The following is a 14976-nucleotide window of genomic DNA, read 5'->3' as shown; positions in this document are numbered from 1 at the left end:
ATTCATTCGATTTATGAACTTGGAATTGTGTAGGCTATTTGTGTGACACTTTAATAATATGATGATAATAATAAATAATTGTGCATTTGCATGACACTTAAATAATATCCTTAACAACCCCACAGAAAATTCTACTTTTAATATAACTGAACTTCATCTTTCTCGTGGGTGGTTCCTGAAATACTTTAGAATACTACCCTACTTGAAAGAGGAGCAGTACAGTTGCAAACAGAGGTAATGAAAGGCGGTTAAGGGTACCACACTCCCCCACGTGGTTATTTGCAAAACAACCCTCAAAGCCCAGTAATTTCCTACGGTTTTGCTGCTCACGCTTTCTTGACTAGTAGGGAGAGGAAAAGAAAGGGGGGAAAAGAGAAAGCTTAGTGAAAGCGGCCAATTGCGAGTAACTAGGATCACGGCGCCCGACAGCCAACCAAGCGGCCAGCGAGAGGTATGTGGAAACCTGGTGGGCTGTAGTTGACAAGGAACCAATGCACGCGAAGGGGAGGCGTGTCCTAGCTTTTCCATAAGACCTCCCAGAGCAGGTTGTTGCGTTTTTGGCTCTAAAGCTCAAAGATCTCCGAAGTGTTTGTCAGTTTTCTAAGTCGGAGCCATGGCGACAACAGCTCAGTATATTCCGCGGAATAACTCATTGCCTTCGAACCCGCTAATGCATCCGGATTCGGACAGGATGCATCAGGGGACGACTTACAGAGAGGTGCAGAAAATGATGCACCACGAGTACTTGCAAGGGCTAGCGACCAACACGGGACATCCGATGAGCCTGACGCACCACCAGTGGCTGCCAACCTCCAACACCGACTGGACCAGCGGCACCCACATCGGACAACCGGAGCACACCAAAGCCAGCGTGCAGGGCAGAGAAGATATGGGGAACGGCTATCACAGATCGCACTTGGTCCACCAGGCAACGCAAAACAGCCACCATGGATCATGGGCACCAACCACAACGCACCACTTATCCCCACTATCTCCCGCCTCCAGCGGTCATCAATCGCTGGTCTACTCTCAGACGGGCTACACTATGTTAAGCCCCCAGCCCTCGCTGCACCACGGCTTGCGGGATCCGCTCCACGACGACGCGGGTAGCCATGACAACCAGATGGAGTCTCCTCAGCAGCCGTTCAGCCACCACCAGGACCACTCCGACGAAGACGCGCCCAGCTCCGACGACCTGGAGCAGTTTGCCAAACAGTTCAAGCAGAGGCGCATCAAACTTGGTTTTACGCAGGCGGACGTGGGCTTAGCGCTGGGCACTCTCTACGGAAACGTCTTTTCCCAGACTACCATCTGTAGATTTGAGGCTCTTCAACTCAGTTTCAAGAACATGTGCAAACTTAAACCTCTGCTTAACAAATGGCTCGAGGAGACCGACTCGAACACCGGCAGCCCCACGAATTTGGACAAGATTGCAGCACAGGGCCGGAAACGCAAGAAGAGGACCTCCATCGAAGTAGGAGTGAAAGGGGCACTGGAAAACCATTTCTTAAAATGCCCCAAGCCCTCCGCCCACGAAATCACCTCTTTAGCTGGCACTCTGCAGTTGGAAAAAGAGGTTGTTCGTGTATGGTTTTGCAACAGAAGACAGAAAGAGAAAAGAATGACACCATTGGGGGTCCCTCATCCGACCATGGAGGACGTATACTCACAAGCGGAGACATCCCCTCTTCACCACACACTACAGAGTCCTGTCCAGTGACTGCTATCATAAACAGTGTCATTGTTTGAAAAGAGAAGTGGACAATGGATTTTGTTTATCCCCCTTTGTTATCCCGAGAGATCAGAGACAGAAAGTTTGGGAAGAGTTCGTTGGCAGTGACCGAAGATGCAACGGCAGCACATGGGACGTCAATAATTCTCAATAACATGAAAATGCATTAATGACTGAGTCAGCTTCATGTGCATTTATGAAATCAGTACCTGTGTTTACGAAAATTCTATAATTTGTGCCATTCTGGAAAAAGTCGATTATTTCACCGCCGATCAAAGGGGGTATAGCCTAAGCCACAAAAAGGGCTATGTCTCCTTGGTCTCCCAGGATGGGTTCGCCTGTCTTGCTGTTTGTCTAGTGTAAATCAACAAAGGAGAGTGGACAGTGAGCTTCTTTTTTAAAAGTGACTAACCAGATTAATTCTTACAATGATTTATTTGATATCATTTGTGATGTTTACTTTATTTGGGATGTTTTAACTTAAAAAAAAAAAAAAAAAAAATCACATTAAGGGCAACACCATTTTTTTTTTTTTTTTTTTTTTTTGTCTATCGAGTAGGCTATTTCACTTTAATTTCAAGACAGACAGAGAGATGAAATTTGTGATGAGAAGAACAGGCACTTGGTGAAAACCTCTCATACAAACTAGTTCACCAGGAACTGTTTACAGTACTCCTATAGCACCTGATATCGTCTAAAGATGCAGAGACGTTAAAACGGCAACGTGGAATACACTGTCTGAAACAATATTCTGATTTCTGGGTTCATTTTCCCCTATTTGCATGAGGCACTTATTATTGCGTTATTAATATTATTTTATTTTATCTCTTGTTTATTAAAATGTATTTGTTCGAGATACGCCATTAATGCTTTACTTGTTTACAGTTTTCTTTTCCAATTTCGCCCAATTTTGAATCGGCACTATTCCAGCAAGTCTGCTCCATCTGAGTGTGATGTGTCATAAACGAAACAGAAAGAAATATCTCAGGTAATTTCCAGTGCCCAAATATCGTGCTGTACTCTTGGTTCTTCTTGAATATTGGCTAATTTTTGACACTCTTTATGTCCCGTTAGTTTATGTTCATTGCATTTTGAATCCTACTCATGAACCTGGACACAGAGAAAAGTAGATATTATAATGAATAAGGGATGTGTTTGGAACTTCTTTCAAGATTGAGGTAAAAATGAGCGTCTGATAACGTTTTGCGTTTCGTGTCGTTTCTCAAGGTCTGGCATTTTTCATTGGACAGCAGGTGTCCATTTCTGCAATGTTATTTGAAACAGTGTGAATATCAACCTTTTCCAAAAAAACAAAACAAACAAAAAAAAAACAAAAAACAAAACAAAAAAAAAAGTAATAAAAATAAAATACAATAGAAAAGATTTTAAATAAATAGTTGTCAGGATTATTTCCAATATGTAAATATGTCGAATATGTAAACATATGTATTTGTCCTCGGTTCGTTTTGTTTTCCGGGCAGTTTTGTACACTTACTAATTCCATGAAGATATTTTATTATTTCATTTATGACCATTTATATATCTATATATTTATTTCCTATGTGTGTTTGGAGCTTTGTTTTTATGTTTTGTTTTTCTTTGTCTTTTCGGCTCTGTTATTATGTTGCAGTGGATTACAAATGTTTTGTTTACTTAATTGGTTATATGTTAATTGCGAAATGTAGACTGCAAAGTCACGTTTATATTTATGTTATAGTGATATTTTATTACTTACATAAAACATATATACAAGATGACGCCTTCTGTCTTTATTCAAGCACACATACATGCCTACCAAACGATGGTGAACGAAATAATGTTCCAATAGCCTTCATAAAGTTAAACTACAAAAATAAAATAAAATAAAAATTCTGTTTATTGTTATTTAAAGCGTTCAGATTGGTCTCTGTGCTCAGTTCAAGGCAGCACTGTGTTATGTAACGGATTCATGCTTTCATATATTCATATATTTTATAGGCTATGTTCATGCTCGAAGAAAATAAACAGAAAAGAGTTTGTATCAGATGCACATAAGGAAGAACTTTTAAGTATGGACAACCAACACACTCTCACGGCGAAATCGTCAGGAATCGTACGATGAGATCGGGTTGGGACAACCGTGTCAAATAAAGTTGTTTCTTTAAAAAAAAAAAAAAAAAAAAAAAAAAAACATATTTGCTTTTAAACTCAAATATTTAAAATTCTAAACTTATTTTAAACAATATGTTTGAACTAGATTTGACCATTACATTAACAGTGCTAGAAATTCTGTTTTGAAATTCCGTTTTCACCTATTGAAACATTCATCGAGCAAAGTTCAATTAGAAAAAATGTAGGATTCAGCTTGTGTGAGAGGACACAAAAACAAAGACGGCGCACGCTGCACCATTTGGTCTACAAAAATACACTATAGGCTACTTCTAGGGTCAAACATTAACACTAGCACCAGGTCCTATAAATAGTTTCGTTATTTTATTTTATAAATCATATCACGCATAGTCGTTGATATAAAATAAAAGGTAGGATCCTGTTGTTGTTCTAAAATAAATGTGTCAGTTATTTACTTTGGAACACCACGTTAATTCGAACCCATTTAACCATATGAATTTTCTGAATAGAACAGACCATGCAAAAACACATCAAAAGAAGTAGGCTATCTATAGTATAGTAATAGTATAGTTATAGTTTGGTATACTAATTTCTTAGAGAAAATATGTAATGGGCATGGCTACAATTGTTGTAATAGCTACAGCTGGCTGTATGTGAATGTTTGTTTTTGTCAGTGACCCGCTAATCAAAATTCGGAGTGTTTTGGAGGATATAGCCTATATTTATTTTTCTTATGGTAACTTTTAGCCCATGATTGTAGCGGCTGGCTCGAACTTAAAACTCACTTTAATCGTTGTGGTTTGCTAAAAGTATTTTGATTTAAAAAGGTTTTAAAAAAGGCTGGGAAAGATCATATAGAAAAACATGCTTATTGAAAACAAAATCACTCATATGAAATCACCGATTAAAATATGGTAGGTCAATCATTTGTTATTGTGGTGTAAAGAGTAATTAAGCGTGTGTGTGTGTGTGCGTGTCACAAAATGACACTGTCGTCTTTGTTAAATGGTAGTATAATATAATATTTATTTGTGTTTGATATTTATATAAAGTGTCGTGGGTGTTCATATAAACACTTTTCCAAATTTAGAAGTACTCAGTGAATATAGACTTTTTTTTTTTTCCTCTATTCGTGTATCCCGGCTTTTCCGTTTCTTGTGAGGTTTGGGGTGTTGGATTGATAAAAACGCATTCCCTGCAAAAAAGACCTGATACTATGAGTTCAAATTAAAACAATTAATTATACAGTTAATAGGATTTAAAAAACAAACAAACAAAAAACATATTTTTTTTTCGCATGGTTAAGTTTAGGTCAACATCCTGAGCAAGCTTTGCCTGTGGTCAAATCTTAGATACCCACCGGGAAAAGCTTATTATAAAATAATAAGTGACAAACTTCAAAATTCTTAAAGCTGAGCTTATTTCCTTTCTTTTATTCTATATTGAAGACAGCTGAAGTTTCTGCCTTGTGAAATATGACACGAGCTTTGAGTGCCAAATTAGTCAAGCATCGCATTTAAAGAGAAATTATGAGAAAACAGTGATAATCAAGCGCCCCCTAACGACGTAAAGAGTTAATGCATGAATAAAGGTGCATAAGGTTTGTTGAATAACCATGTACAGTTTTCAAAAAGTCAGCCTCATAATCCAGCCCATTGGTTCTCAATAGAAGTGCTTCTTCTAATTACATGCCAGCATTTATCTCAAAAAGTTTTTCTTTTAAATACAAACAACTAGTTTTAAAAATTCAGTTTAAAGTGAGATAGCATTTTTGTTTGCTTTATTTTGGCACTCTTTCTCCCCCACAAATCAGCTTTTTCAAAAAGAGATATTTACAAGGCTTAAAAAATGATAGCACAGTATAGAAAACTCACAAAATCTGTATTACTATATTATTTATCTGTAAGAGAGAGAAGAGAGCTCTCATTTGATCTCCAATTCATGTGTCATATCTCTCATGTTATCTGAAACTCCCCAAGCGGAAACTGTATTTGAAGGGAACAGGTAGTTCAAGTGCTGCTGTGCTTGTTTGGAAGTGGGAGGAAATCTAAAGGGACATTTTCAACCTGTTATGTCTATTTACTGGTTGCTAAAAAAGAAAAGAGACAAGAAAGATCAAGGAAGGACTAAAAGCATTTTTGAATTTTTCAGTTACCTGGCAGGTTTGAGCCTACCCATACATGGGACAAAAGTGGTACGGTTGAGTCTGGGTGAAGCACTAAAAGAAGAGAAAAGCATGTCTTCAGAGTTTCACTTTTTATTTTTAACCTGTAGAGTAGCTAAGTCTTATGAAATGTCCTTAAAGGGTGGCACAGAAACAGATTCAGTTTAAAGTTTGAGAGGATAGATGAACCCAAGAAGAAGTGGAGAGAGGAACACCTGGGCATGTTATACTGTCTGAAACACTCTGTAAATAAAAACACATACTGTATTTATCACTGTGGTTCATGAACAGTTTATTTGGCATAGAATTACAATTTTGAAATTAATGAACTGTATATAAATATCTGTATACATTTGCTAAGCATTTGCCATTTATGTCTGCACTGCGATTTAAGTATTTTGTTATATATATATATATATATTATTATTATTATTAAAACTACAAAATAATCTGCAAATGTGAGAGAATAATAATTAATCTGCAGCTAAAGAATGACTTCTCTTTTCAGTTGTAAAAATATTTTTTACAATACATTACATAAACCATTTAATGTATCGTAAACATCCGGAATGAGTCTCAAGGCCTAATGTTTGTCCAGATGATATTATGAATGAACCACAGCTGCATAAAAAAGGCAGATATCAGTATATAGTCCACAGCACATTATAATGGCTGTTGTTAAATGGGATGTATGCCTAGACTGACAGTAGCCTATACACAGTACCCACAGAAGCGCAGAGAACACACTTCTATGTGTACTCTACAAACAATTTATTACCAAACTGATAACTTGCAATCCTGGCAGCATGTGGGTTCTGAAGACCAATTTCATAAAGGGAGGCCAAGGGTGGCGTATAAGGACAGTAAACATTAAAAGGCTGAATAAGGAACAAGGCACAGAACGGCCCATTAAAGACAGTCTATAGGAGAATACCACTTACAGTAGATATGCAAATCTGATCAGTAGCCTACAGCTTTGTTACAGTATGTATGCATAATTATGCCAAACAACTGGAAGACACACTGTATAGGATGGCCAATGCCATCAGGCTTGCCTGAAAAGCCAGAGGCTCCTCTCACTCTCCACCACACAAATTATTTTCAGGCTCCTGCCAACATTTGGTGACCCATGGACCTGGGTTGTGCCCAGGCATTTGAGACACGATGCCACCTCCTTCATCAGTAAAGTATCATCAAACACAGGAGATGTGGATTAGCAATGATTAGCAGGGATTATAGCTGGTTAATGATGGGAAAATACATTAGGAGCCACAGGCTCAGGGAGGGATTTCGCTCACGCTAGCGGATTTGCATTGATCCAGAGCAAATGAATGAGGATTAGTCACATATCTGCCAACAGATAAATAACATTAAGTGTATTATTTGGGTGCGAGCTGTTATTAATGACATTACATACACCACAGTAATGCCAGTAATTATAACAAATGGTCCGAATAATGCATTTAATGCTATTTTTAATTTTGTGTCTTGTTTTAAGAGGATGTGAAGTGATTTTCGGGAGCTGAGATTCAGTGCAAATATGCCACTGAAATGTATTGTAAGACTTCTCGTTGCAAATCCTTGTCTGTGAATCACAAACTCGCTCTTAAATGGTTAGGCTCGAGGAGAGGGTGGAAGTAAAAAAATGTCTGTTTGTGCCATCCCATGGTTAGTGTGTAATATTCACTTGGTCATATTTTTCTCTATAATCCTATAAATTGTTAATAATAAAATGAGGCTGTCGGTCGATTTTGGAACTGACACCAAGTGGAATGACCAACCTTTGTTAATCATTTAATAAGGCACAGTTATCGGATGATGGCAGTAATCCCAAAATTACCAAATATATATAAAACTAGCCTCTAGCCACTAGTTTTATGTATCACTTCTACTACAAACTACAAAAATGAGTGATCATCTGAAACTAAGGCCACATCCACATGAACACATTTTCAGTTGAAAACTATTTTCTGTATACTTACGTCATGGTTTTCCCAGTATGTGGAACTAGAGAGCACTTTCAAAATTTTTTGGAGGAAAATGCAATTCCAGCATTGATAAAAGGTGTAAACAGAGAAAAATCAATGCGCTTTCTACCAAAAACGTATTAGTGTGAGCATGGCCTCAAAAGGAAGCTTTAGAACCAAAGCAAAAAGCAATGTTGATAACATGGAATTGTTTGGATTCGCTAACTGTTGTGCCGCTATAAATTATATTAATCAAAATTAATAATCACAATTAAAATTTCAAGGGAAATGATCAACGATTATGCAATAATTGTGTCATAATTGTGCAGCCCTAGTTTCAAACTACCACATTTTTCAATAATGCCTCTTTGCATAGCCGACTTTACATTGCAGTTCACTAAATAATTTGTGCTGAAATATGCCACACAAACTGTTACAGAAATTATAGTATCTATCCTGCTTCCTCCTAATTTCTGGGCAGGCCAAATTTATAAATACCAAACAGGCATCACTGACACGTAAATGTTGACGGTCATGTGATGAAATGCATCTGTCTGACATCAGCAAGTTGCATAAGAATTTATTTAATTTAATTTTTTTTTTTTTTTTTTTTTAGCTTCAATAAATTCCTTTTTGGAACAGGGAAGTTTTTAGTTCAGAAACTTGATGTTCAATTTGTTTTCATAGTACAATGAACACCTCTATCTCAAAATATAAGGAAAATTTGATTTCTCATGATCTGATGTCTTCTGTGATGGCCACACATCATGGTGTATGACATCAGTCCCATGGCTGCTTTAGCTCAACAAGGTACATACTGCTACACAAGGCTTTGTTTGTCCTTATCAAAGTAAATGATCAGAAAGACAGAGCAGAAACAGAGGGACATGTGCAGTTGTGCTTGCATCACCAATGTTACCCAGCAAGTGGTCTGATAATCCTCTCCATTGTTCTCACTGTGTCTCTCTACCCTTGCCTCCTGCACTCACTGCCTAAACTCGACTCCTCCTCCTCTCTTCTCGCTATCATTTATGTAATAAACACCTGACCCCGACAGCGGAGGGCAGAGTGGTTGAGAATCACAGGAGGGGAAAATTTATTTTTTCATCAAAAATTCTCTCTCTTCCATACCTCAAGGTTTAACACCGGAGCTGCATGAAAGATGGGCAACAATGTGGCCACACAGTGATCAGCTATTTACCATATGAAAAGCTTTGGCAGAGCACAGGAGGAGTGGAATGCTGAGTTATTTATGATGCCAGGGCTTCTACCTATATGGACCCTTATCCAATGGTTCTCAAAATCAGGCCCATATATAGAGGATACAAGTGGAGTCATGGAGAGTTCTCCAACCTTAACACTATGCCTCTTCTTTGTTTCAGGCGGGGTGCATCACCTTCCTGCGCTGATGCTCTGGTGACGCAGTGAATCTTCAGAAATATTAAAGAAAGAAATATTTCCTTAACTCTTAAAGGAATAGTTCACCAAAAAAAATGGAAATTCTCTCATCATTTACTCACCCTCATACAATCCTAGATGTTTATGACTTTCTTTCTTCAGCAGAACACAAACGAAGATTTTTGGAAGAATATTTCAGCTCTGTAGGTCCATACAATGCAAGTAAATGGGTGCCAAATTTTTAAAGCTCCAAAAAACACATATAGCCATCAAAAATAATCTAAACAAATCAAGTGGATTTATTAATGTCTTCTGAAGCTAAACCCTAGGTGTGTGTAAGAAACAAATCAATATTTAAAACTTTTTTTAACTAAAAATTCACAAGGGTCGAGGTCATGTAAGCATGTTGGCAAGTTGACACGTGAAATATGAAAAATACGGGAGCGCAGTGTTGCTTACAAGAGAGGAGCATAGATAATCCTATATAGATGCCTCATTTGGCTGGTTTGGATTCATCAACTGTGACGCCATCTTGGAACGGTCAACAAGGAGAGCTGTTTGAATCGGTTTGAATGCAAGTGAATGGAGGAGATGCCTCGGACCGAGCGCCTTACTTATGCAGAGGAGGCTTGCGAGCTTATGTCACATGAGAGGCAGTTTAACTCCACCCTCGTCAACAAGCTGTCCAGAAGAGAAAGTCAAGTCTTTTTTATTTGTATAGCACTTTTCAAAACACACGTTGTTTCAAAGCAGCTTTACAGAAAATCATGAATTAAAAAATGTAATAAAAAATGTAACTGTAATATCTATAAAGCCTTAGAGTGATCATTGTGTAGTTTGATTAAATACGATTGTACATTGTGTATAAAAATTTAATAATTAATAATAATTGTATTTAGAACCCCTTGTGAGCAAGCTGAAGGCAACTGTGGCAAGGAACACAAAACTCCATAAGATGTTGGTTAATGGAGAAAAATAACCTTGGGAGAAACCAGGCTTATATGCAGTGCAGGTCATGGTTTAAGATTAGTAAATTAATTAATTGTTTAAAAAAAAAAAATTATGAACTGTAAGATTAATGACTACTGTCTTTGAAGTCAATCCTGGACTAACTGCAGAAGTTCACATAGATGCATTGTCCTTTGTTAGTTGGCTGATGAAGGCTTTTGTTGGCAATTAAATTATAGTCTATGTATTCCATTTCAAGAGTGTAGTCCATCAATAGACAAAGGTGATGCAGGCAAAGATCAGTGAGGTGCATCACAGTTCAACCGGCAGGTCATTTTGGTGAGGTTCGGTGGGGTCCATCCTAAGTCCTAAGTTCAGGCAGTGGCATATGAAGTATCCGATGTCTACAGTTGGAGTTGTCATCAGTTCATCCTCTGAAGTCCATTGTAAAAACTGAAGTGATGTCTGGCTAGCACCGGCTGCATTTAGTCATCTTCACTCAGAGACACATAGCAGTGGAGTCCAACACCAAGCAGGAACGGAGCTGGATCTGGCAGGCTCTGGTAATCCATGGTAAATATGAATCAAATGGAAATGGAAACAAATAGAATAATATTAGCGTAGATGACATTCAATTTTATGCAGAGCTATAGATCATGATATATGTTTCTGGTTCTGGCAGACCTAACTAAAGCAGCCTAATTGTGAGTTGATGGATAAATGAGGTGTATGCCTGGCTAAATAGATGAGTCTTTTGTCTAGACTTAAACTGAGCGAGTGTGTCTGTGTCCCAAACAGTGTTAGGGAGACTATTCCATAGTTTAGGAGCCAAATAGGAAAAGGATCTACCTCCTTTTGTGGATTTTGATATTCTAGGAACTATTAACAAGTCAGAATTTTGTGATCATAACGAATGTGATGGAATAGAGTGTGTCAGAAAGTCACTTAAGTACTGTGGAGCTAGACCATTCAAAGCTTTGCATGTAGTTAATAGAATTATAAAATCAATACTAAATTAAACAGGTAGCCAATGTAACGACGATAAAATGGGGCTAATATGATCATATTTCTTGGTTCTAGTCAGCACTCTGGCAGCTGCATTTTAAACCAATTGAAGTTTTTTTATGGAACTTGCTGGACATCCTCCCAGTAATGCATTACAGTAATCTAATCTTGAGGTCATGAACGCATGAATTAGTTTTTCTGCATCAGCTACAGAGAGCATGTGTCGTAACTTAGCAATATTTCTGAGGTGGAAGAATGCTGTTCTACAAACACTGGAAATTTGATTTTCATAGGACAGATTGGTATCAAATATAACACCCAAGTTCTTCGCTGTAGAAGACATGTAAACAGTACATCGAGAGTCAAATTATATTTTAGAGGCTTACTTTTAGAGGTTTTGTCAGAATTGAATAGAAGGAAATTTCTGGACATCCAATCTTTGATTTCATTGATACATTCTGCTAATTTGGAGAATTGTGAAGTTTCGTTTGGCTTAGAAGAAATATAAAGTTGGGTATCATTGGCAGTGGAAAATTATTCCATGATTCCTGATAATATCTCCCAGGGGAAGAATGTATAAGGAGAAAAGCAGAGGCCCTAAAACTGATCCCTGTGGCACTCCATACTTAACTTTTGTTTGATTTGACAATTCCTCGTTTACACATACAAAGTGGTAGCAGTCTGATAAATAGTACTTAATTCATGCTAATGCAAGTCCACTAATGCCGACATAATTCTCCAGCCTATTCAAGTAAATGTTGTGATCTATTGTGTCGAAGGCAGCACTAAGATCTAAAAGCACTAAAAGAGAAATGCAGCCGCGATCAGATGATAAGAGCAAGTCATTTGTAACTCTGATAAGTGCAGTCTCTGTACTGTGATGGGGCCTAAATCCTGACTGAAATTGTTCATATATACCATTTCTCTATAGAAATGAACATAGTTGGGAGGACAATACCTTTTCTAGTATTTTCGACATAAATGGTATATTTGAAATCAGTCTGTAATTAGCCAATTCTCCAGGATCAAGCTGTGACTTCTTAATAAGCTGTTTAATAACTGCCATTTTAAAGTTTCTTGGGACATGTACTAAGGAAAGCGAGGAGTTAATAATATTAAGAAGAGGTTCTGAGATTACAGGGAATACCTCTTTTAAGTGCTTAGTTGGTATTGGATCTAACATACATGTTGTGGCTTTTTAATTTTGATAAGTTTTGTTAGCTCTTCATGACCTATGACAGCAAAGGACTGAAGTTGCTTGTGAGGAAAATTATGAGATACTGTTTTCTGAGGTGCTGTAACAGTTGATTGCATTGTTCCAATTTTATTTCAGATAATTTCAATTTTATCAGTTAAGAAATTCATAAAGTCATTACTATTATGCTGCGAAGGAATATCTGGTTCAGTTGATGCTTTATTCCTAACCAATTTATCCACAGTACTGAATAAACAGCTAGGATTGTTGTGGTTATTTTCTATTTCAGTTTGCTGAAATATGCTGACCTGGCAGCTTTTAGTGCCTTTCTGTAGCTACAGACACTATCCTTCCATACATCGCGAAATACCTCTAATTTTGTATTCTTCCACTTATGCTCCATTTTCCTAGCTGCTCTATTGAGAGCATGAGTGTGATCATTGTACCATGGTGCAGGGCTTTTTTCATGAATTTTCTTTAATCGAAAGGGGGCGAACACTATCAAGAGTGCTAGAGAAGACTGTATTTATATTTTATGTTATTACATCAAGTTTTTCTAGACTTTTTGGCTTACTGAGTATGTGAGACAATTCTGAAAGATTATTAGTGTAGCTATCTTTAGTGGTCGAAAGAATAGTTCTACCTAAATGATAGCATGGTGTAGATTGAGTGACATTAGCTGATTGCAGCAAACAAGAGACTAGGTAATGATCTGAGATGTCATCACTCTGTGGTTGAATTTCTGTAGTATCAACAAAAAATCCATATGACAGAATTAAATCTAGCGTATGATTATGGCGATGAGTTGGTCCTGTCATATTTTTTCTGACTCCAAGAGAGTTGAGAATATCGATAAATGCTAATCCCAATGTGTCTGTAACAAGGAAGGACACCGGGAAATGGATTCTTCAAACACAGGCAGGGAACTTTTAATTGACCACTTCTCTGGTTTACAGCTTCACAATAACTCAACAGCTTCACAATAACTCATCAGCTTCACAATAACTTGTCAGCTTCACAGTAAAGTTCTCGACCCAGTCTCTTCCTCTCGATCTGGCGCTGGCATGGTCCTTTTATGCTGCTCTCCCCAATCTCACTACAATTAGAGACAGGTGTTAGACATAATTTGGCTCCGGTGTATGCACCCTAACCGCTCTCTCTCTCTCGACGGATGCTCAACCACACCCCCTCTGCCACAGTGTCATTTTAATTATCTATGTGAATGTTGAAGTCACCAACAATTAAAGCTCTATCATTAACCACTAGATCTGATAGAAAATCTGCAAATTCACCAAGGAAATCTGAGTACGGCCCAGGTGATCTATATACTGTTGCAAGGGCAAAAGACGACAGAGATTTTTTTATTTATATCTGATGATGTCACATTAATCATTATTAGTTCAAAATACTTAAACTTATATCCTGTCCTCTGAGTAATGCCAAAAACTTCACTGTAAATTGTAGCAACACCTCCTCCTCGACCCTTCAGGCGAGACTCATGTTAATAACAATAACCTGAGGGAGTAGATTCATTAAACTAATATATTCATCCGGTTTAAGCCAGGTTTCAGTCAAACAGAGCATATCCAAATAATGATCTGTAATAATTTCATTTACAATTAGTGTTTTGATAGAAAGAGATCTAAGGTTTAGTAGCCCTACCTTTATATGATGTTTATTTAAATGTTTTTTTTTTTTTTTTAAAGTTTGACCTTAATCATATTTTTTCTAAATGATTTAGTGAGGGGGTTGTGTTTGGTAGTTCGGGGAACAGACACAGTCTCTATATGATATCTAGGTGATACAGCCTCTATGTGTTGTAGTTTATGTGACCTGTGTAACATCTCAAGGCAGCTAGCAGACATTCGGATTAGCCAGTTTGTCTGCTTCCTGACCTGGGCCCCAGTTAGTCAAATTCTATCACTATTAATACTATGAGCCAAATTACTAGAGAGGTGAGCAGCACCTTCTCTGGAGGGATGGAGTCCATCTCTCTTTAGCAGGTCAGGTCTACCCCAAAAACTCTTCCAATTGTCTATGAATCCTATGCTATTCTGTGGACACCACTCAAACATCCAGCCATTCAGTGACACTAATCTACTATAAACCTCATCACCATGATGAGCAGGGAGGGGGCCAGAGCATATTACAGTGTCTGACATCATTTTTGCAAGTTCACACACCTCTTTAATATTATCTTTAGTGATCTCTTACTGGCGAAGCCGGACATCGTTAGTGCCGACATGAATAAAAATTTTAGAAAATCTACATTTCGCATTAGCCATTACTTGTAAATTTGATCTGATGTCAGATGCCCAAGCCCCCGAAATGCATTTAACAATGGTGCCTGGTGTCTCTATTTCCACGTTCCTTACAATAGAATCACCAACTATTAAGGCTCTTTCAACATTATTCTCAGCAGATGCATCACTAAGTGGGGAGAATCGATTAGAAACCC

The 14976-nt window shown here is 37.7% G+C and overlaps 1 protein-coding gene across 1 annotated transcript; it reads left to right on the top strand.

The window, feature by feature from the left end:
• Positions 1-613: 613 nt before the first annotated feature.
• LOC127454177 (POU domain, class 3, transcription factor 1-like) lies at positions 614-2239 on the top strand. Its single transcript, XM_051721189.1, has one exon. The coding sequence runs from the start codon at positions 614-616 to the stop codon at positions 1718-1720; it is 1107 nt and encodes a 368-aa protein (XP_051577149.1). The 3' UTR covers positions 1721-2239.
• Positions 2240-14976: the final 12737 nt, after the last annotated feature.

This window comes from Myxocyprinus asiaticus, chromosome 16, assembly GCF_019703515.2.
Source record: "Myxocyprinus asiaticus isolate MX2 ecotype Aquarium Trade chromosome 16, UBuf_Myxa_2, whole genome shotgun sequence".
Classification (NCBI taxonomy): domain Eukaryota; kingdom Metazoa; phylum Chordata; class Actinopteri; order Cypriniformes; family Catostomidae; genus Myxocyprinus; species Myxocyprinus asiaticus.
Note: the sequence above shows the minus strand (reverse complement) of the source record. Positions and strands in the feature narration are given on the sequence as shown.

Bases quoted from the DNA above. Each gene is read 5' to 3' on its own strand.
- LOC127454177 (XM_051721189.1), top strand. From the start codon at position 614: ATGGCGACAACAGCTCAGTATATTCCGCGGAATAACTCATTGCCTTCG.